The sequence below is a fragment of the Paramacrobiotus metropolitanus genome, unplaced genomic scaffold, assembly GCF_019649055.1.
Source record: "Paramacrobiotus metropolitanus isolate TYO unplaced genomic scaffold, Prichtersi_v1.0 Parri_scaffold0000038, whole genome shotgun sequence".
Lineage (NCBI taxonomy): Eukaryota > Metazoa > Tardigrada > Eutardigrada > Parachela > Macrobiotidae > Paramacrobiotus > Paramacrobiotus metropolitanus.
In genome coordinates, this window is record NW_026570258.1 from 827381 (window position 1) to 850371 (window position 22991).

The following is a 22991-nucleotide window of genomic DNA, read 5'->3' on the forward strand; positions in this document are numbered from 1 at the left end:
TTTATCTTCGATAACGCTCATTAATTTTCGAGTTTTCTAAGCACATTTTTTTTACTACTGGTAAACATTTACTAGAAAATTATTTTACCTCTAATAGATCGACTGAAGTTTCAATCAATGTAACCAGTAGCAGTACTGTACATCATTATGCACAAAGCAATGACGCATATAAGGTAGAGTATTCAGGCGCGTAGCACCCAAATGAAGGACACCATAAACGTATTTTGAGTAATATTTGCCCAAACAAATGTTATCAATTGGGTGTATTTTCTTTACTTGTAAAAAAATAAGTCACGTCCTAGGCATAAGTCTATGAAGGAAGGAAATGGAAATAGAGCTGACGCAAGAAAGCGAGCAAAGGCTTGTACATGTATAAGTACTGTACCTGCATGCATCCAAAAAATCATAAAGTGCTGACGCTTTTGCCGATAATTCGACGTTTCGCAGCCACCAAGTAGCACCCGGAAAAATACTCGGACAATCACCGACATTTTTCATTATTTTTAATCTTTTCTTGGAAGATTCCAATAAACTTTGGTTCAACAAAGAATAAAACATAGCACTTCTTTTACAATAAAATCTCATTACAGTTTGTTTAGTGGCCGGCGCCTCTTGAGAAAAACTCAAAACAGGCTCTTAATACACAACAAATATCTAACTTAGGGAATCTTCTGAATGCCTCTCAGTAAAAATTTAAAAAATCTTCTCTAACGGTTTATGTTTCGTTCTGTTTATTCTAAAATAATTATCTCCTGGCACAGCCTCATCAGCCTGTTCCAACAGGGAAACTTTGTTCGAATTCGCCACTTCAGCATCCCGGCGCTAATGTTTTATTGGTAGCCTCCAAAGTGATATTTTCCATGGAGGGCGGTCCTTTAACTATATCAAAAACAATTGAGGATGCGTTGCTTCACAAACTGTCATCGGCAGAGAAAATTGTAGGCAGGCGCGCAGGACTTCCGGATGCATCGGCATATAGACACAAATCGTAGTCAGGAACCAAGGGCAGCATTCCGGATGTAACAACAGGCCGGCGAACACGAATACCCAGATCCATGTTTTATTTACAATTGTTAGCTGTGGTATAGTCTCCTGAATATTGCTGTAGATTTGACCTATATACTGCAATTACGTCGCTGGTGCCGGTGACCACGGTTGTACATATGTCGGTAAATGAATCTTGAGTTTGATCGTTCCACCGTTCTCTGGAGCGCAGTTGCAGTTTCTGCCAAACAAAGGCATTTTGCGAATTAAGTAATTCTTAAATTATATCGGATTTGAATACAATGAGTTTCTGTTATCGTAATTAAGTTATTAAAATTAATTATTGAAATTTCCGGATGCAAAGTTGCAGTACGCTGTAGTAAAAGAATTTGTTCCAAGACAAATTTTAATTCGACTTGTGTAATAATAATATAAATATATTATTTTTAAGTCAGTGCTGTGCGCCCCGATCTGGGCGTGAAGTAAAATGGCTATGAGCCCGGTCAGGACGCGCAGAAAATTGGCTGTGCGCCCCGAATATTCGGCGTAAAAAGTCGTGGCTAATTATGGTAAATTTGTCAGTACACACTCACAGAACGGTCCAAAGGTTACCACAATATTTACCTGAAGACACGTGACTTTGAATGCGTATAAATATTTATGGCTTACAGGACTGACTAGAACACTATTACTAGTAAATGTTAACAAATAAATGAGATCGACACTTGTGGGGAAGCGAATCGTGAAATACTGTAATTATCGAATTTTTATCACTGTGCGGCAAATGCGATACTGTAGTTCAAACGCCCTAGTACAGATACAAGTGCGCTTTTTTTCGGGGAGGTGCCACTATTTTTCGCACAGTAAATTTTATAGCGGGCCAATATTTTTTGAAACCAGGAACGCATCCTGCTCTAAACAACCTGAACGCTATAGTTGGTGTAGGTACCGGGGTATGCAATAGCATGCAAATACGAGACTTGCCTGCAGCATCACGGGCATGCATACAATTGCTTGCTAGCAAATTAGCAATCATTACCACATTTTAGGTTACGATCTAACTAGGTACAACTTTACTCCGCTTGACATTTATTAACGACCCAATGTGGGCAATTTCTGGGGTGCCCTAATATTTCAAACTTAAGGTGAAGGGTAGGCAATTAATTATGAAAAGTCACTAAATGTTCCCCAGCATGGGTCAAGTTAATTAACATGTCACCCACATTTTGAAAAAATCCGGTTCGAAAACAATGGATTCTTGGTTCGAATCATAAACAAAGCATTGGCAACCCACAGCACGGCAGGCGCGCGTTATCCCCTGAAACGGATCTGAGTTGCGCAGCTGCTCTGTCCTGACTGACTGAAGCTAGGGCGCATTGTATCCTCTCTCGCTGTCTCTCACTGGCGTGCGCAGCCTCGTGCTAGCCCGTCAGCTCCCAGCCACTTCGGTTATCACTCACATGTTGTTTATATTAATCATATTTTATGTTTGTTTCGCAACTGCATTAATGCTATTGGACATAACTCATTCAAATATGATCCAACACAACAGGTTAGATACTAAGGCGAAAGTGCAGAAGTTTGAGAAAGATCGCTTAACAAGGGGCAAAGATCCAGCGTTTTAAAATTTTCAAAGTCGATTTTGAAACCTTAAAAAATGTTTCTCGAAAAACTGTAACGTACACTTTTTCCCAATAGTGTTTATATACATTCGGTCCGCTCAAGGGGGAACAAAAATCCGAAGCGTTCGAATACAGGTCAGTGATAAGTGTTTTGTTTACAGGCTGCTGTTTACGGGTAGCCGGCCGGTATTGTCGTGATCATGATGCACCATTCGGTAGCAAAATTATCCTGCTATTAGAAAAAAGGCGCAATATCTTCCTAGCTAGATACAGTTCAGTTCTAAAGCGTTTAAAGTGAATGGTTCCATAATTGCCTAACCTTCACCTTAAACTTGGAGCACGAGGTGCGCTTATTACAGAGAGCGCCCTGGATGAGTGGTTGCCACAAATTCGAAAATTTCCGTATTCACTTCTTGCGTAATACGGTACTATTAACTAGTAACTACTCTATCACGGCGATTTTTGCAATGGATTCAGGTCCGAAAATGCAGTTCGAAAGTGCGAAGGAGAGTGCTGGTATACAGGAATTAATGCTGATCATGAAAGTCGGTTTACAGTACCTGCGCGAACTATCGGGAAGGCTTTACCATGAATGACAAAGCCAGCCACGAAAAAAATGAAGCTTTGAGCGGCAGAAGTTATGTTAATTATAGTGTAACACAAAGAAACGTGCAAGATTTTCGGTGTTAATGGTTAAAAACAAAGAAGTTATGGCGCAGAGCAACGTAATACAATGGTCACAAAAAATAATTAATTATTATATCAGGGGCACACAGCCATTTCGTAATTTTTAATACTACCTAGGGTCGTTACGTGCGTTTATTTTGGGGTTGAACTGCATGCCAGCTGGGCAACTGAATCCTATTCCCCGTCCATTTTGCTCACAGTTGTAAAAGGTCATGCATATTGTGGTCGGATCGGATACAAACTTATTGGCATTATTCCCATTGATACATACGAGTGCCGGGACAGACTATATATATGAACACAGCACAGCGTAAACCACATGAAAACTCCAAGCCAAACGGCAATTTTCCGCCTGGATTTTCGTTGCTGTTTCTTACCGGCTGCACAATGCCCGGCGCGCGTTAGAGATCTAGAAGCAGTTGACTTCCGGAAGTTCTCGTGTTTACCGCTAATTCATTATCAAGACATCCCTGGGCACTCGCGCGTATGCTTCCATTCCCTTGAAACTGACATGCAAAACTGTCAAACAAAACAACATCAGATTATCATTCAAAACACCGCCCACAACTGCTGGCACGCCGGTCGGCGTACAGACCAGCCGCTCTCAGGCACACAGCGGGAGTCTGCTGTGATGTTGGTCCATAGCCCGTGTGTTGCTGCTGCTATTGTTGGGGTCGGCACCTTTAATAAGCATCGTAGTACATGTACAAACTCAATACCAAAACAGAACGTCATTATGACAGAAAAACTTCCTCCATGCTATCCTGATAGGGGAGCGTATCCATTACACAAATCGCGTTTCCCCGTTGTATTTGCATAGATATCCGCTGCTTAAAAAACTCTTTCGCTCGCTTCTGGCCAGTTGAAGTCGCTATACCGTTTCCAATCTTCTCCACTAGCTTTTTTGTTCTTTTCCCAAAGGTCCGTAAATTTCGAAGGCAGCGGCAACAAAATCGTATCTTGGTTGCAGCCAGGCGTGTTTCGAAAGTTTCTTCCTTTCCGCGAGTTCGGCTGCTGCGCCTGCGTTCACGGAGGTGCGGTCGATATACGAGGCCGCCAGCGTGTCCACGCAGGTAACATCCACGACCAGCGGCTTTCCGCGTGCCCATGGTATAAGTGTGATCACATCCGGCCTTTTCTTATCTTTCACGGACAGACCTGTTGTTGTCGTCTGTAATTGCCCGTTTGGAACTGCTAGTTAAACGACTGACCGGTTTACTGATAGCCAACATTGCCTTGCTGCACAGCCTGCACTTGATCGTAACCGTAGTCGGGCTTGTTGTGGTTCTGGGGAGAAGACTGGTTGCTGCCGCTTAGGATGTTGTAATGTTTGCCTTGAAAGAAACTATCCATGTTGTTGCCGGATTGAAAATTCTGATTTAGCAGTGCAGCCATTGGTGGCGGGGATTGCGGCGGCGTATACGTACGGTGGATACCTTCCAAGTCCAACTTACCGGGAACCGCTGGGCTCGGGTTCCGTAGAGTACTAGTAGAAGTATTGGTTATTGTTGTAATTAATATTGTCGTTGTTGTTATTGTTTTTGCAGTTGTTAAGAAGAACCGTGAGCTCCTAATAGCTTTTAATGGAGGGCCGAGTGCGTAAGTGCTACATACAAGTATTATTGTTAACTTTATTAATTAAACTCTCAGCTTGCTGTAAGCCTGCTGCAAAATAAGCGGTTAACTGCGGTTAATGAAAAAAAAAAATAAGCGGTTAATAATGCGGTTAACTGTTACATATTTGGTGTTACTGCTAAATTAACTTAGGTTCTTTGTCAGATTAATTAGCGAGGAGGTGTAATGTATTCCAAATTGTTCATAATGCCATATGTGTGTATCAGCAAAAACCTGTCAGTTTGGATTTTATTGCTAGTTTATTCGTAGATTTGCTAGTGGATAGCTTCGATTTCATTGTAGAGTAACTGTATCCGACAGTAGTGACCGGCGGTGGCTGCTGCCCACTTCCCGGGCCGGTATACGGACGCAGTTGAGCGACATACGACGTCGTCGTTACCACCGGGGGAAACCTGAACGTTGCTGTATTCGGTACAGGACGCGGCTGGTATTGTTCGGTGCTGGTTGGTCTCACTTGGTAATTCCTTTTCATCCTTGATAACCTGTTCCACCCGTGTTACCGTTCCACACCAGTTCGTGTGGGCCATCTCCCGGCACACCATTTTCCCGTTTTATTTCTCTGGGAGGGAGGCCAGTGGCCCCCCCCCCCATAAAGACAGGCCTGGCTAGAGGCACGCCTTTTCAATTATTTAATGCCGCGCCCCGTACTGTGAAAACGCTATGGGCTCCCATTTTTTAGAGATAAAAAATTAGACCGCTGCTGTACGTGTATCCGGTTATATTTTCTTCTCCTTAGGAAATTTTTTAAGACATTGCAACACTCACTGGTTTTGAAATATTTTTGCACTTCATAAGAACGAAGCTAGTAGCCAGCGTTTTCGGATGGAAATGGACACGACCGATCAGTGGCGCTAGCCTACATGACCAATAAAAAATACCGCGCATGTTGAACATTAACATTTTATTCTCAAGTTGACAGCTATGTACAAAAGCCCAGATGGTGCGGGGCACTGCGGGCGACAAGGTGTTCAACAGCACGTACGTAGACGCTGCACTTCCATACCATAATATTTTGCAGGCCAGCCTGCGAATACATTGTTAATGTATCGCAACTTTATTCGTAAGGCAACAATATCTAATGTACAAAACATTTTCCTTCAAAAAAAATTACGTCGCAACGGGGTGCTTGTAGTCCGCGAAAAAACGGGTTGAGAAATAATCGAAACGGGGTGCCTAACGCTGCCTATAGAATAAGCGGGTGCAAAAGAGGGTGCCTATACTCATGGTGAACGGGCTATTGCGTGAAAGGGCTGCCCAGAGTATCACCCTTAAAATAATTCACTATAATCGTTTTCTAGAGGTGCACTCGTAATTCGGGACACTAACATGCCGGCGGTGATATATGTAGTTTTTTGTTTCTGTACTCATCTTAGATTCAGTGCCATCACTTGTACTCATATAATTTATGTTACTTTTTAAAGTTTAGACATTGTTCAACAAGCAAACGGTGCGAGGAAAGTTTATTCATTGTTGTATGCTTTAAAAATTGTACAGTTATTTTCTGTTGATCGCTGTAATACAGTAACGGAATAATAAAATAACCGGCAAAATTTGTCCGGTTACTACAATATTAACAGCATTTTGGATGCCGTATTTCAAATCATTACACAAAAAAAGACCAAGAATACAGTATAATATGAAAACGTACGTATAGTATAGACTGTATAGTATAAACACAACTTGTGCTCATTGTCGATACTGGATGTATACCGGTAATTGTACAGTAAGCAATATAACGGACTTGAAAGCACACTTCGCAGAAGATGAAACTCTATACTTGTGTAAAAAGTAAACAGTGTGTACCGCACCGAAACCTATTTGTGGTCCTCGCCGGCAAGCTTTCCAGAAATGTTCAATATTGACAAAAAGACGAGTTCTGCTCGGCACTCACTCCATTACAGCCGGCGTCCGCTTTCTTGCTCGCTGAAAGCGATCCTCAGATTTTCTTGGGAAAATTAATGCCGGCATAACGGATGCTGCATTCAACAGCACAATTCCGCAAACAACTTTTATAAAAAACGTAAATTAAGTGTTCTGAAACAGTTGCAGTGTACCAGAAATGTTCACAATGCAGCATATGCAAACAACTACAAATCGTAATCTTTGGTCTATATATAAATGAGCGCAAGTTCAACAAGTGCAGCATCACGAATCAGTTGCTCACACTTTGCAGCTTTCTGACCTTTTGTTGCGAAATTCTTGTTTTACCGCTATGAAGCAAATATACTGCTGCTTATTTGTCGTGCTTACGACACGGCTCGTCCTGTGCCGCACGGTAAGCGCTACAAACCTAAGTTCGCATCAGTACTGTACATTTATCGCCCATGTACAGTATTTATGGAACTCGTGTCTGATAACACGATCATATATAACGCAACGTTAAAGTTTGCATATTTAATAGTTGTGCGCGTACATTTTTATATTGGATCGATAGCTTGCCGTCCTAATTTTCATCCGATGTTGCAGGCAAATCCAACAACGGACATCCTAAATTTCGACGACGAGCCGTTACCGTTAAACGTCACCGCTAGTGGAGCCAGAATGAAGGGCGAACGGAACACCACCACCAACGCAACCATTAAGAACCTGTTCAGCGAAGCGATAACCGGCTACCGGCCTGCCAAGGCAAACACCTCCGCCGAACATATTCCGTACGAAAACCACCACAGACCGACCAAGCCGAAAGGTGGCCGCCCTGACCCGCCGCCAGTGCATTCTAATCACACTGGCAAGCATTCGCCCTAGCGCCTGGAACAGCGTCCATTAATGGGCACCTTGTCCGTCATCGAAAATATTTTTCCGATAGCAGTTAAGAGTATAACGTTGAGCGTTTCGCGTTGACAGCCTTCCATGTTCAAGATTTTATATGAGTTAATGTGAATCACTAACCTGTATTACCCTTTTCCCGATTCAGAAGGCATATACATACTTAAGCTCTGTAGTTATAGCGATTTTACGACTCGCACTGATCATGAAGTGCCCTTTAATAGTTCTTTTGGGTGATTATTTTTCAGTTCTTCATACGAGTACACAAGTCGTAGATTGTCAACTTAATTTTGGTCTGAAAGAGTTGCTTTGGCAGCTAGGTACGAGTAATTAAGCACAGTCAAATATGACGTTATAGTTATTCCACATTTTCAAAAGTTTAGCTTACAGGAAGCGAACTGGCAATTGAAAATATAATTATAAACAAAGTGGTAGCGTTACTTACGAACTGACCGTAAAGAGCAGATAAAACATTAAATATAATTTATAAAACTCTCAGTAAATGGACAAGTGTTATGATGATTATTCTTACCGCATAAGTAATTGTTAGTGCTTTCCTTTGATAGTTCAGCTTTTACACGAGGTACTTGTCTTTTTGCTACATCATGTTAAAACAACGCACGGGAAACTGTAATGGGTACACATGCTAATTTATAATGCACATAAAATTAAAATAAAAATTTTAGGCGATAATATTCTGCCGACAGGCACGGCAGAACCTATCTACGATAACCGGTTAATACACCAAGGATACACCAAAACATTCAAACCAGGAAGTAAAACCAATGATTTCACACAAGTAGTTTCTCTGTAGTAAACAGCAAAGTGCCGAAATAAAAATCAGATATATTACAAATATGCCAAACTGCAATCGAAGGAGCAGTAATTATTATCCTTCCAGAGGAGCAGTAATTATTATCATTCCACTTTGGTAAAAAAATTAAAAACACTGTCATGGATTCATGACAGCGTTCGCAACTTCGCACTAAGGAAAGCAGGTTTATACGACAAAGAAAATCATCTGTCATGTTATATTAATTACAAACAAAAGTCAGGTTCACAAGTCGATTAATTTGTGCACATAATTAAGTAGCACATAGCCGGTTATTTCTCCCATGGAATGGATATCACGAGGTATAGTACAGTATATCCGCTGTAGCTCCACACAACAAGTACAATGCTTTATTGTAATTTTTTTATAGATCGAGAACATCATTGTGTGTGCAGTCGCAGTTTTGTTGCAAATCCTGAAGCTCTTATGTGTCAAGAATGGCTCGTCTTGCAGTTACAATAGCTGGGATTGTTTGCATGCTTTCTGCCGGTTACGATGTACGTCGGGGCTCCTGTTGTGCTCTGTAACTTCTCAATTAGCAAATATGAAGAAACTTCTCGCCTAACATTCGGAAATCGTATTTTAGTCGGCTGGCATTCAGAGCTCCAGCACGAATTCTCCGAAAACAAGCCCGGCATCCAGCGGAAGCGATGTGCAGCGTGTCACTATAAAGAACGGAGAGTCCTACACGATGCGATGTACTGATTTCAACTCCACACCAACCGCACCGGATTCCCGTCGACGCCGCGCGGCGGACGACCATGTACGTTACATTGTACAGTAGATAACAATACACATATCAGGTTTCAAACGGTACTAATGGTTATGGGCCTACACGGCTAATTTAGTGGAAAATCTGTAACGTAAAAGTTTTTTTTAGCGAAGAAGATGCCTCGATTAATATTTGTAAGTACAGTAATTGCTCCTGCTCCCGATCCTAAGGCTTAATTCTAAACGATCCCTAAAGGATCTACCGGTACTGCACTTTAGATCGGTAGTCGATCCGAAGAGGAGCGACTGTATATTGAAAAAATTTTGGTTGGAGAGTGGCGCTAAATGATTAGGCGATCGTGTTACGAGTACAGAGGGATACAAATTTCGAGCACCCAGCGGCTCGTTTGACGATTCACCGAAACTGGTCAGTCGAGTACTCAGGAGTCGATATCGATGAAAGAAGTATGCTATGGGAATCCGTTGCGGGTCGTATGTGGAGCAAACCGTACTTTTAACCGGATCGCATGTTGCGGATTTAGAGTTATCAGTTAGGCACGCAGTTTAAAATGCCATTTTTTTAATTATTTCCGCTAAAACACTAATTTCGTAATTGCAAAAACAATTATTACGAAGTCTTAACAATAAACTACTAAGTACAAAATAACTAGAAAAAACCATGAATCAAATTACTAACTTGAAAATTAAAATCACCTAGGTGATATAGATATCTGTAAAATTGAGAAAAAGTGAATTCAAGATGCAACTAATTAACAGAAAATAATAAATAAAAGTTGTCATTTTGGACAACAGAACTACCGGGTTTTTTTAAACTCTTAATTTGGCCGCCGTTCCCGGTAGTCGGCTGTATTCGGCAGCGCGCGATTTCGCGATTCATCCAGGAGGTCATCGCTCTGGTGGCTGTGTCACGGCGCAAAGTCAGCGGTGCGGAGATCTAAAAACATAAAAAATGTAACTCAACCAATCAAAGATCCTCAGTAGGCAGATTTTGAATACGGCATGAAATCAGTGGATAGCTAAATACCTTTCATAACGCCAACACAACCTTTGCCAAATATCCGCTGGAATTCCGCCTCGGAAGCTCTGGATTTCACATTTTCCCGTTTATTTAATTTTAAATGTCTTGCGAACTCGCTTCTGCAAAAAAGCACTTTTAAAATAATTAAAAGTTACGCCGCTTTTAAATCCTAAAATTTTGTTGAAAAACTTAAACAGAATTTGACAAAATAAACGTAATAAAAATAAACGTAATAAATATGTATTACAGTATAAATTCTATAAAACTCCATATTGTCATTTTTAATAATTTGATTAAAAAAAGTTTGATACATCAAAATACTAAAAAAACTTTACGGTTAAATTTACTACATCACAGAGTTAACGGTGTACATCGTACAGTTTATTTATTGGACATTTTGGATAAAAATTCAAAAGCTTTAACTCCGTACGCACAGCGGGTGAACATACCTTCACTCGTTCTGTTTCACTGTTCCCACGTGCACCTGCCACAGAATTGAACGCTGGCGAAATCGCCTGGTCAGGATCGTGGGGCAGAAGTGGAAGCACAGCGACAAACGAAGAAGAGTAGCAGTTCTGAAGTTGAGCAAAGCAGCCACAAACAGGACGTTTTCAGGACACGCTTCCTTTTCAATAGGCATGTTTATTTTCTACTGTAACTTAATCCCGTAATAGTTTACGAAAAATGCGAAATCGCACGCAACTAGTGAGCAAAACATCCTTGGTGGAAAGAAAAAGGAAAATGGAGTCAGGTTTCAGTTTTTGAAACCAAAAAACTCCCGTGGACGTTGATTTAAAAAAAAACTGAAAGCCTGAATCTAAATGAATAAATTCAGACTGCAGATTCCAAACAAGCGCAATACATCACAGCGAGCTCCATGCCGCCATCTTGTGTACGCATTTGGCGACGGCCATTGGACACACAGCGAAGGATACGCCTTGTCTTTATTAACATACTTCAAATGTACGTACGTTGTTAATGGGCAGTGGGCATTTAGCCTACCAGCCGAGGTATGCCGAGCACAAGTCGCACGACTTGCCAGCTCTCAAGACAACCGCCACTAGCTGCCTTTAGACCGGGGCTGCCATCAGCTGCAGCATACAAAGCTTAAAAATATAATACATTAACATTATGCTTTCTGTAACTATGATAACAGCATTTTACAGCCCAATCACTCGTATAACGATAGTACTTAAATAATGAAGCGTCAACAAGCATTCATAGTGGTCTACAGATATACTATACGATGCGTCCACGGTATCGTCATTTTCCCCTGTTATACCAGGGTGCTACGCCAAGTTCGGGCAGTTTTTCTAAAAAATTACTGTAGGTCACCCACCAACAAAATTATAGTTACTCAATTTTTGTGTTATCACCGTATGTCTTACGCATCTTTTTTACTACGAGACGTCGCACTGGGGGCGTGGTCTGAATTACAGGTGGATTTAAACTAGAGCAGACCCGCATAAAAATTCGGCTCGACCCATGAATCGTGGTACACTTCCTCCCGTTTGAAATTTGTTTAATAATTCCGCTAATGCTATTGTCCAAAATTGATAATTTTGGGCTGTTTGCCATTCAAAGTTCTTAAAGAATACGTCTAATATCGATCTATTTGAACAAAGGATTCGTGACCCTTGCAGTATTACTACTGCCGTTGTGAAAATGAAGGACGGTGCCCTTTGTGGGTTCGCAGGACAACCACGAAATGTCGGATGCATTCGTCCCAGGTAGAATCTCGTTCGCTAAGCGTGAAACAATAAGCTTAGCGTTTTCTTTTTCACAAAAAGCCCACGACACCCCGTTTAAACACGTTTCAGCACCAACCAAAACTTTTTTTGGCCACAGCTTTGGTGGCTTTTTCGGCCAATCGTCCGCCAGTTCCACCTTACCGCCTAGGTAATAACTATCGTGTTGGACGCAAAAATCCTCTACTTTAGTCTACGCCCCATTCATGGAGAGCAATATCTCGAAGTTACCTAGGTCAGCGCGTTAGGCAACCGCATTTTTCCATAGACACCTTTTAACATACAGGTCTATGGGAGATGCACCTTGTTTCGAGGTCATCTCCAGCACCGATCCCGCCAATGTTATTTGTTTACCCAAATTACATACCTTTTGGGTCGCTCGACAGTTTATAAAAAAGTCTATGAAAAAAACTTTCTTGGGAAATATTTTAGAAGGGCAGGTATAACCGCTCTGAAAGTGTCTGCTACCTCATCCCCATATTAGCCGGTTGGCTGCTCGAGGTCACATTTAAAATTTCGAATTTTATCGTTTTTGATTTCCCAGTAAAAAGTTCTACTGGAAAAGTGCAAAACAAAAAATAAAACGGCGCGCACAAATGTTTTCGAATTTAATTTATGCAAGTGCCCGAACTTGGCGTAGCACCCCTGTACGTACCGGTATTCTGAGCTATTGAACGGACAGGGTATTTACTATATAGATATTTATGTACTGCGTGGCTACATTCAAATTGCTAAACTACTGATTACACCTACTTACAGTATTACTGTCGGCATTGCAGATGATCTACGGCATCATCCTACAGGAAGCCAAGTATCACGGCAGCGGAAGCGGTCAATGCCGAGAATCATCCATCGTGAAAAACTTGCAGACGAGATTCTGTGTTGATGTTCGTCACCAAGAATGCGAAGTGCACGCAGAGGATCCCGTTGAAGGATGCGGTAACCGGTCGCTGACAGTGGTCTATACTTGCGGATTGATACGTAAGTGAAATAATCGTTCTCAACGAGGACTGACAATATCCGAGCCTAAAATCTTCAAAATCTATGTGAGCACACTTAATTTCGCATAGAGGGGGTACTGATTATTTGCTCTGTATTTTCATACTGGCTGATAATTATCAGGACTCGGGAGTACCGAGTATGTATACAGGTGCAACTGACGGTAGCAAATTTGCAGAAAACTTAAGGGGCGCATATACGCATCCAGTAAACCTAAAAAAACATGAGTTGTGAGATGGCTCAAGTTGCTAGTCTTTTTCTGCAAGATGGTTGTTAGTATGACAGTGGATATTTTTTGCAGTTCCTTTGATTTCGAACTGATGCCTCGCGCGAAGCGCGAAGCCAACGATGCTTTTTGTCCAGGAAATACCAGAAATTCAATAAAATTAGGCTAATTATTCAGAAATGTTTCGGGTTTGTCAAATTTGTTGAATAAATAAAACTAGCGAAGCATTTTATGTAGCAAACAGATTCTTTTGCCCTGTATTAAATTTTGGTGTTTGAACATGGCCATGGGCTGGCTGCATTGATGACCTTACGCGAACATTCGGGAACGGTATCCGTATTCGTATTGGACCGGGTTTACTGGTCTTTCAAAAAGAAGAAGGAAACTAGAAGAAAAAAAAAGAAGCAAACTAGAATAACATCGAGCCTGATCGTTGTGGTCCACCAACATTGCAAGTGCTAGTACTAAAAGCTGTAAAACTATCGACCAGTAGAGAGATACTGTATATGCGCCGATACGCACCACGTTATCGGTTAACATTTACAGGGAGGTCTGGCAGTTGACACTGGACACGTTTTAACGTATCCACACTTACGGCGCTGCATATTTAAAATGCACATTGCTTTTGTGGTACGTAGTAATAATGCTGTTTCGTAGGCTAAATCTAAAAGCGGAACGAGAAAAAAAGTAGGTTAGTGATTTCGGAAACTATTAATAAATATAGTTATAACAAAGATCTCTGTTGTTTCCGTTACGCAAATGGCATTCCCTCTTTAACTGTATCTGTAAATGGACAATTAGATATTGCTGAAACAACCACTGGAATGCCGCATGTCTAGCCGGAAAGCTAATTCTCTTGAACGACTACGAGATCATCCCCGTGAAAATAGAAGCACACATTATTTGTCACAATCACAATGATACCGGTTTCTTGGTTTTCTTAGATGATCCACTGTTATTACTGTACAAGTGCTAAACAGCGCGTGTGATTTAAACAACAGGAGCACTACTGTGCATCGTGTAGGCTATGCAGCGTCAGAAGTGTAGTTACTATAAAACGTGCCCATTGGCACAACTCCCACTGAAAGATAACGTGACACGCATTGGTTTAAAGCGTTTTCCTGTTCGTTTGCGCAAATTTTTGCTCTTTTAAAAAATAAAAAAAAAACAACCTGAAGCCGATTAATTACACAGAAGGGGTGAGTATTGACAACTTTTAAGCACAAGTTCCAATCTAGGTGAGCACATGCACCTTTATGTGAGCACATTTTGTGCTATGTGAGCACAAGTTTTTAGGCCCTGCGAGGACAATAGTTAAGGAAGTCTCCATCTGGCATCTGATCTGCAGGAAGAAACAAAGGTAAACGTTGGATGATCACGGACAACGTGTTGGATGATTGATCTATTCTCTTGGTACTGGCATTGGCTGGAGTTCTGCTGATTCTGTTTATGATTTTCCAAGAAAAAGAGGCTCTTGCTTATATATATCGTCTGCTAATAAATTGCTGTTATTGATAGGCGGTAGTCATTACTGATGCATATACCCTCTAATTATGCGATTAACCTTTAATTATGCGGATTTGTGGCCCTGCGTGTGCTCGTTAAAGTGAAGGATTCTGCTAACTTAATGCCGAGCCAGATATCCTCGTTTAATAACAAGGAATCAAAATCGTGGCCACCATCAAAATAACTGGCACACTTTGGCCCCACGGGCCGTTAGTACGCTACATAATACAAGTTTTCGAAATATGTACTGTTCCGGCTTACAATCAGTACACCAGGCTGAGGATGGCATTTCGGTGTCAACAGCAGTACTTCTACTTGCAATGCTTTAAAAATTTTATTCAAAATAATCCAATTTATTAAAAGCGTCAGAACATTTAAAAACAGATGGTTATTTATTATTATTGAACTTTATGGTGTTATTACTGAAAGCCTTGACCATTGTGCAAACAACAACCACCTCCGTAGAATATCATGCAGAGAAGAGCCGGTGATCTCCCTCACCAGATTTGTTCCCATTTGAAATTCCCTCCTTTAGTGCCAGAAAAGAACTAAATTTTTGAACGTTTCGACAAATTAAGCAGGTTTTGCTGAAATGCGAAGATGGCAACCCGCTCTCCGCTGTAACGATCAGGGAATATAGGGTGCCTAAACCGGTCTGCATCTGGGGCTGTCCAAGCTGACCACCATCACGCTTTGTATTTCGAGTGACGAAGAGGAAGTTAACCGAAATGGAGACGGTCCCCACTGCGGCTAGGTATGTACCTAATACTCATAACGGTCCTCATACTCATAATCCTACTCCTAATTCAAAAATCATACTCATATTGGCTCTCATAATCATAATCATACTTTCGTCCTACCGGTCATCATACTTTTGTTCATAATTATAACTCATACCTCTGCCATTACTCATACTGCTCACTAGCGTGTCAAAATTAATATTACTAGTATAATATTCGATCAAAACCACGATAGTCTACTCAATCGTCCACTATCGTCCACTTGTAAAAATTATTTCATCCGAAACTGAAGCAGAAAATTAAATCACTTTATCGGAAAATTACTACACTACAAAATGAATTCAGTAAACTTAAACTGGATAATGAAAGCTAATTGATAAAAAACTGAGAATACGGACTGAGTACAAAACTTACCATTGTCCACTTTCGTCCATTTTTTAAACTGGTGTAAGTTGAAACGATACATCATACAAATATATGAAAACCATGTAACTGGGCTCACCACACAGATTCCAGCCTTCATGTTAGCGAAAGGTCGCGGTTAGCAACATCAAGCAGGAGAGGAAGCCGTAGAGTTACTGTTGCTTTATTAATAATTACGGTATTTATCAAGTAATATAATGCATTTGCACTGGTATGAGTAGTGGCAAAGGTATGAGTTATGATTATGAATAAAAGTATGATGACCGGTAGGACAAAAGTATGATTATGATTATGAGAGCCGATATGGATATGAAATCTGAATTAGGAGTAGGATTATGAGGATGAGGACCGTTATGAGTATTAGGTACATACCTAGCCCCCCCACTGCTCCTCCTTGTGACGCATGTACATGGATGTACTTGTACTCTGGTCAGCCTTATAAGGCAGAAAATCATATTCCTTAATACAGAAATGCTGTCTAAACTGTACTGCTTGTAAATGATTTCTTGGTGAATTCTTGTGATTTGAGTGATTTGATTTATTGTCTCATGCAGCGGGACAGATGTCCCCTCTGGGCACTTGACACAATTATAGACACAATTTAACTCTTCAAAAGGTAGCCCAAAAATTATAGAAGTATCAGACAAAAACAAACCAAATGTAAAAAATAAAGACAATCAACTAATAATTTTACACAGAAAATGCTGGAAACCACAATGTCGAATCAGTTCTTCAGTAGCTTAGTATTACAAAAACGTTTAACAAAGTCCAGGTTGCTCCAGTTGACGGTATCCAGTGCACTCCTAAACATATTGACCGAGGCGTAACTTTCTTTGTCCAGGGGAATTTCATTCCATAATAGCGCTAAGCGACTTGAGAGAGAGTCCGGGGAGGAAGGCAGAGTGTTCCCGCACAATGTTGTTGGTGCCGCCATAATGGGGAAGGGATGTGTACATAGCCGCCTGGCTGAACGAGTATTACCTGAAACACAAGAAACAGCGGCAGCAGCTTGCTCATATGGTAAGAAAAACCGTTTTCCCAGCGGGATGCGGTTGAAAACAAGTTTGTACGTAAACACAAGGCTCCGTTTCAACCTGCGCAATTCAAAGCAGTCCCAATTTAACTCCTTTAACCGTTCTCTGTAACTGCTGCTACCGGGATTAAGAGAGTCCAGAAAGCGCTCCAAACAACGTTCTAACTTATCTCTGCAGGTTTTATTCGCTGGTGCTACATAAGGGCTGCAATAGTCAAACGATGTAAACACCAAAGATTTAAACACCAAAGATTCTTCACTTTTATTCTTGTTGAGTGGGTATAAATGAACAATATTATAGTTATTACGGTACTGGAAGGTCTTACTCTTAACCATACGGACATCGGGCTGTTCGATTTTGGCAGGACAAGTCCTCTAAAACAATTGCTGAAGCAAAGATTTTGCTGCAAAATCGCTAATTGACTCACTGAGTGATCGAGCTACCACCATTATCCAGTGCTCAAAATCGCTGCGTGAATGAGTAACCGGGCTATTCGTTCCTTCTGGCCGTGGATCACAAGAAACGCGGAGGCAAAGCCGCAGCTGATTCTTGTAGTTATTATGGTCATTGTTATACCTGTTATAGTCATATTATAGTTATTACTTATAATTATAGTTGTTGTGTACTTACTGTAACTGGTTTTTAATGTATCAGTTAGATTATAATTCTCTTTCTGTTTTTCTCGCTGACATAACATTACCATAAATTACTGTATTAGCGGCCGTAGCAGTATTTCGTGGTCACTTCCGTGATGAATGTTAAGAGTGGAGCATGCACAAGTACTCTACTATGAAGGATATCTGCCCGACGCTGCCGAGCAAGCGAAGCGGTTAAAGCTCCATAAGCGCTCAGGACCGTTGCAGAAACTGAAACGTTGGTGAAAAAGGCTAACGACTAGGACAGCACCGCATTCTTTCGTGCTAATGGAACGAGCGAACAGTTCAACGACAAACGACCTTTAAACACCAAACACTCTACAAACATCTGAAGTTTGAAATTCCGGGACATCAGCAAAGAAGTACAGTAATATAGCATACTTCAATAAACTTATTATAGTACTCGTACCGGAGCCGTACGTATAATCGTATATGTTCCGCTGTGGTCCGCTTTCATAGTTTTTGCTTGTCAAATTATTCCTTTGAGACTTTTTTGTGGCTAATTTCGTATTCAGGAATCAGTACTATCCGAAAGTGAATACGTGGATTTGCATAGGGCTGGTGGACTCGATGAAACTGGAAGTTTCCTATGGCATACGCGACTTTTGTACCGACTACGCCTATAGACGTTTGCCCATATTGCCCGGGAGTCCAGATAAGGGAGAGTAAGCTAAGGGGAGGCCATATAAGGCATTGGTCGAAGTATACATATACACACTAATACACATGTATGTACATATATGTATGTACCTCGTATATTTATATATATAAAATTTACGTATGTAATTCAGAAAAACTGACGCGAAAATTCGGATTATCGTATCTATCTCTTGGTACGAGTGAATGGAATGATGTCATGATGACCTCGCACAGCGAGTGTTAGTGCATTTCCTGTCACAGCTTGACAGTTGTGTTGTGCAGTAATTTAATTCTTTTGACAGCTTGACATTTCTTTTTGCTACACAACTTTGAAAAAACACACGGGAAACTAAAAGCGGTTACAGGCACATGCTCATTTATTATGCACATAAATATATTAAATTTAAGCGACATTATTCTGAAGGTAGGCACGGCAGAAGCCTACTTTCGACCGGCGGTAAACCCCAAGAAATTTTGTTCTGCTAAAACCGTTCTAAACGGGAAGTTTAACAATGATTTTGCACAAGTAGTTTCTGTTCGTTGATCAGCAGAGTGACAAAACAGCAAGCATGCCAAACGGCAGGTAAGATTGTTCAGAAAGAGGAGCATTAATTATTGTCATTCCGTTTGGTGAAAAAATTTGCAAAACAGCCGGGGATTCATGACAGCGTCCGTACTAAAGAAAGCAGGTTTATACGACACAGAAAATCATCTATCATATTTAACTGCAGAAGGCCAGTAATTTGTGCACATAATTACCGTCGTCCATTGTTTAATTCTCCCACGGAATTGCCATTTTGGGGTATATAAGTTCTAGCACGACGCCATAAGTACTGGTAATTGTAATTTGTATTGATCAGGAATATCGTTGTGCGTTTTGTGTTGTGCAGCCACTGCTTACGCTAGTTGCAAGAGTGATGCTTGAAGTTGTCAAGAATGGCTAGTCCTGCTGTTCTAATAAATGTGATTTTATGTACGCTCTTTGCCGGTTATGATGCAAGTACTTACTAGTCCTACAGCTTGCGTACCGCTAATACGGATACTTCTTTAATCAACTCTACCAAGACACTGCCAGCGCTGACCTGTTGTCTAACATTCTGTATTTGTATTTCAGTCGGCCAACATTCCGGACTCCAGTACTGACCATCCGAAAACAGGGCCCGCGTCCAGTGGAAGCGATGTGCAGCGTGTCACCATAAAGAACGGAGAGTCCTATACGATGCGATGTATTGACCCCAACCCCGTACCCCCGGCCGCATCGGATTTCCGCCGAAGCCGTACGGCAGATGACGATGTACGTACTTAAATTACAGTATACGACACATGGCACCGGCATTTTCTCTTAATAATTATATTCTGCGATTATAAGCGTGCCTCGGTTAATTAATATGAACGTGGTTAAGCAACGTCAATTGCATTTACACGATTACTAATTAGTGTTGGCATTGCAGATGATCTACGGCATCATCCTACAGGAAGCCAAGTATCACGGCAGCGGAAGCGGTGCATGCCGAGAATCATCCATTGTGAAAAACTTGAAAACAAAATTCTGTGTTGCTGTTCGTCAGCAAGAATGCAAACTGGACGCAAAAGATCCCGTTGAAGGGTGCGGCAATCGCCCGCTGACACTGGTCTTCACTTGCAGAATGACGCGTAATACAACACTTCTTTATCGTTTTTAACGAGTACAGTTAAGGCATTTCCCCGCTGTCATTTGTTTGCAGGAAGAATTCAAGGCAAGCGTGGCATGATCGTGAACAACATGCTGGATGATTAACTTTTCTTTTAATTATAATGGTATCGGCTGAAGTAGCCCCGATTAGGTTTGCGGCTTATCAAAAAAAGGCTCTTGCGTACTGTATTATTTTTTACCGGTAGGTATTACTCGTGCAGACACGCCTCTGATTATGTGATTATTCTTGGGTCACTGATGAGCCTCCGTGTTCTCGGTAAAGTAAACGATTATGCTACCTAAATTCGGAGTCAGATCTCCTCGTACATAATACAGTAGCTTTTCAATAAAGAACCCAGTCGTGGTCACCATCGAAATACAGTACAGTTATTGACATGGTATGGGTCAACAGTCAGCTTCTTACGCTACATAATTAAAGTTTCAGAAATCAGTACCGGCTTACAGTCAGTACATCAGGCTGAGCATATCAGTTCCTTGTGAGTACAAGCAATTTCACTGCTTTATAAAAATATAATAATTACAAGGGTCAATAAGGGATCGCTAAAAATAAATGTCAAATTTAAGCTTGTATCGCAGTGACGCACCGTGTATATACCAAACTTGCGTTACCGTACGAATATATCATTAACCAGTATACAGGATATATTCTACCAACTGAAGTAAGTATGCAAGGTAAGTTTAATCCAAAAAGCAATATCATGCTAGAAAACTAATTATTGTTCTGATGTTCGAAATAGAAAAATAATATTTCGTACATACGTAGTTACATACCTACAAAGTCATTTCCTCAATCGTGTACAATTATTAATTGCACTTCAGAAAAAGCTCGTGTGAGGTTAGGAGTTAATTATAGATATGAAGTTCGTGGTAAATGGACTGATGCTATGATGAGAACTCGTAAAGCGCATTCGTTAGTGCTTTTCTTTTCCAGTGACAGCTTTACAGTTATGTTGTACAGCAGTTTATTTCTTTAGTCAGGTTGGCATTTCCTTTTCTTTATCACGTTGAAGAAAGTATCCGTACACGGGAAACTGAAAGCGGGGTACGCATGCTATTTATTTTGCACAAATAGATATTTTCATTAATTCAGACGATATTATTTTGTCGACAGGCACGGGTAGAAACCCATTTTCGATCACCGGCAAACGCCAAGAAACTTTGATTTGTTCTGCTAAGACCGTTCGAACCAGGAAGTAAGACCAATGATTTTGCACAAGTAGCTTCTGTATGTATATTAAACAGTATAGTGCCAAAATAAAAATCGTACAGGTACACTGCAGACAAGCCGAACGGCAAACAACAGCTCTCATAAAAAGATCATATACCAAATTTTATTCGGCACGAAACCAGTTATTTGTGCACATAATTAGTCGGTTGTTTTCCCCCAGAGAACGTTTTGTATATAGATCCTTGCACCATGCCGTAAGTAATTGTGATCGTAACTGACCAAGAACAGATTGTGCGCTTAAGCTTGTCCAGCCACTGTTTAATAGCAACCCTCAAGCTTCAAATTGTCAAGAATGGCGCGCCTTGTTGTTATAACTGAGATTGTTTGCATATTCTTTGCGAGCCATGGTGTAAGTCCTGCAGTTTGTGTAGCTTTGTTTGTGTTGGCAGGATTACCAAGATACTGTCAGTGTGAGCCTAATGTCTTTAATAAAAACATTGTGCATTCGTATTTTAGGCGGCTGGCATTTTGGGCTCCAGTACTAGCTCTCCAAACACAAGTAAGGCATCCAGTGGAGGTGATGTGCAGCGTGTCACCATAAAGAGCGGAGAGTCTTACAGGATGCGGTGTATTGACGCAAATTCTGCACCTCCAGCTGCATCCGATGTTCGTCGACGCCGCGCAACGGATGATGTACGTAGTACTATGTACCCTGATCCAGTTGCGACCGATTAAAACAAATTTAAGATAATACATCAGTCTGTATTGACTGTACATAACTACAGTTCCAACCAAAAATTTTTAGGGTAATAATTTAAGCATTGTCGAGCATCCATATTGCTTCATAGTTTATACATATACGACGCACGGCACCGGCAACTGCTCCTGATATGCTGTATTTCGAGCTTAAGAATGGACCAGTTTATATAATGGGAACCGTTATAGGCACCCCCTAAAACCCCCGTTTATTATAGGCACCCCTTTTCACACCCCGTTTATTATAGGCACCCTTTTTAAATTAATGATATATGTAACATATTCAGTATTCTCAGATAGTAATGCAGTTTTATTCGGATAATAGTACAATAACTTTATCGGGCGTCGAGTTAAGTACATCAAGCTTTCCAGCCTATAATAGGATGATTAGGCAAATCAGCCAGCCTAGAGCGAATCAGTTATGCGTCTTCTACTGTGACCAGAAGGTCATCTTTCGCGGTAGTTAGCTCCTTCATTGGCTTCCTTCCAATCCCTTGAGGACACCGTGTGATTTTCTCAGCCTGTAACACTTCTGCCAACCATTCCCTTTGAGCTGAGGCTTTTATGAATACAAGTGTTTGCGGGCGATGCTCCAGAGATCAGTTCAGCAGTGTAGGAACACACCATAGGGCCGCACTGATTGGACCCCATTAACTGAAGCTGGACAATTGGAAACTACGGTGACCGGATTCTGTTCGCCATCGTACAGCATGGACAGCTGCAGTTGGACGTGCTGCGACAACGTAGAATTCATGCTGTTATATAAGCGAACTGTATTCTCGGATGGCCTTTTGTTGCGACAGTACAAAATGGTTCAAGCCATACTTCTACAGCGCCAAAGCCCTTCTTTTCGTATTCTCTGTGGCGCACGCATTCGTAGAAAATCTTTCTGTACGTAAGGGACGGCTCCAGAGCTTCTCCGGTCTTGAACTTTTAGGACCGTCGTATTGTGAATGTTTGGAAAGTCGCTTCCTGGTATGTCTTAAAGTCTTTCTCGAATTCTTCAAAAGAAGGGTATTCGTCCTTCAGGTCAGCGACATTTTCGAGGGATGGGAATACCGAATCTGTGATCATGGCTTCCGATGGCCCCGGCGCCGGAGGGCTGTTTGAACCCGCCATGATATGAT

The 22991-nt window shown here is 41.2% G+C and overlaps 3 protein-coding genes across 4 annotated transcripts; all 3 read left to right on the top strand.

Annotated features, from left to right (window-relative positions):
- The first annotated feature begins 7082 nt into the window (after nucleotides 1–7082).
- Nucleotides 7083–8007, top strand: LOC129590051 (uncharacterized). The gene is made up of 2 exons (XM_055485026.1): nucleotides 7083–7203; nucleotides 7395–8007. The coding sequence occupies exons 1-2, from the start codon at nucleotides 7141–7143 to the stop codon at nucleotides 7671–7673; spliced, it is 342 nt and encodes a 113-aa protein (XP_055341001.1). The 5' UTR covers nucleotides 7083–7140; the 3' UTR covers nucleotides 7674–8007.
- An 872-nt stretch (nucleotides 8008–8879) lies between these two features.
- LOC129590035 (uncharacterized) lies at nucleotides 8880–17121 on the top strand. 2 transcript variants are annotated; one of them, XM_055485009.1, is made up of 4 exons: nucleotides 8880–9023; nucleotides 9113–9289; nucleotides 12804–13005; nucleotides 16760–17121. In XM_055485009.1, exons 1-4 carry the CDS (start codon nucleotides 8964–8966, stop codon nucleotides 16852–16854), a joined length of 534 nt encoding a protein of 177 aa, XP_055340984.1. In that variant the 5' UTR covers nucleotides 8880–8963; the 3' UTR covers nucleotides 16855–17121. The 2 variants fall into 2 exon arrangements, with proteins under 2 accessions (XP_055340984.1, XP_055340985.1); XM_055485010.1 differs by lacking the exon at nucleotides 16760–17121 and adding an exon at nucleotides 14598–14881.
- A 1678-nt stretch (nucleotides 17122–18799) lies between these two features.
- Nucleotides 18800–20176, top strand: LOC129590053 (uncharacterized). The gene is made up of 4 exons (XM_055485028.1): nucleotides 18800–19243; nucleotides 19362–19541; nucleotides 19699–19900; nucleotides 19972–20176. The coding sequence occupies exons 1-4, from the start codon at nucleotides 19184–19186 to the stop codon at nucleotides 20022–20024; spliced, it is 495 nt and encodes a 164-aa protein (XP_055341003.1). The 5' UTR covers nucleotides 18800–19183; the 3' UTR covers nucleotides 20025–20176.
- The last annotated feature ends 2815 nt before the right edge of the window (nucleotides 20177–22991 follow it).

Excerpts from the sequence above, each read along its gene's own strand:
- LOC129590051 (XM_055485026.1), top strand. The coding sequence starts at position 7,141 with ATGAAGCAAATATACTGCTGCTTATTTGTCGTGCTTACGACACGGCTC. Across the intron at positions 7,204-7,394 it reads GGCTCGTCCTGTGCCGCACG|GCAAATCCAACAACGGACAT; the intron begins GTAAGCGCTACA and ends CCGATGTTGCAG.
- LOC129590035 (XM_055485009.1), top strand. The coding sequence starts at position 8,964 with ATGGCTCGTCTTGCAGTTACAATAGCTGGGATTGTTTGCATGCTTTCT. Across the intron at positions 9,024-9,112 it reads TGCTTTCTGCCGGTTACGAT|TCGGCTGGCATTCAGAGCTC; the intron begins GTACGTCGGGGC and ends ATCGTATTTTAG. Across the intron at positions 13,006-16,759 it reads CTATACTTGCGGATTGATAC|GGGAATTTCATTCCATAATA; the intron begins GTAAGTGAAATA and ends TTCTTTGTCCAG.
- LOC129590053 (XM_055485028.1), top strand. The coding sequence starts at position 19,184 with ATGGCTAGTCCTGCTGTTCTAATAAATGTGATTTTATGTACGCTCTTT. Across the intron at positions 19,244-19,361 it reads CGCTCTTTGCCGGTTATGAT|TCGGCCAACATTCCGGACTC; the intron begins GCAAGTACTTAC and ends TTTGTATTTCAG. Across the intron at positions 19,901-19,971 it reads CTTCACTTGCAGAATGACGC|GAAGAATTCAAGGCAAGCGT; the intron begins GTAATACAACAC and ends ATTTGTTTGCAG.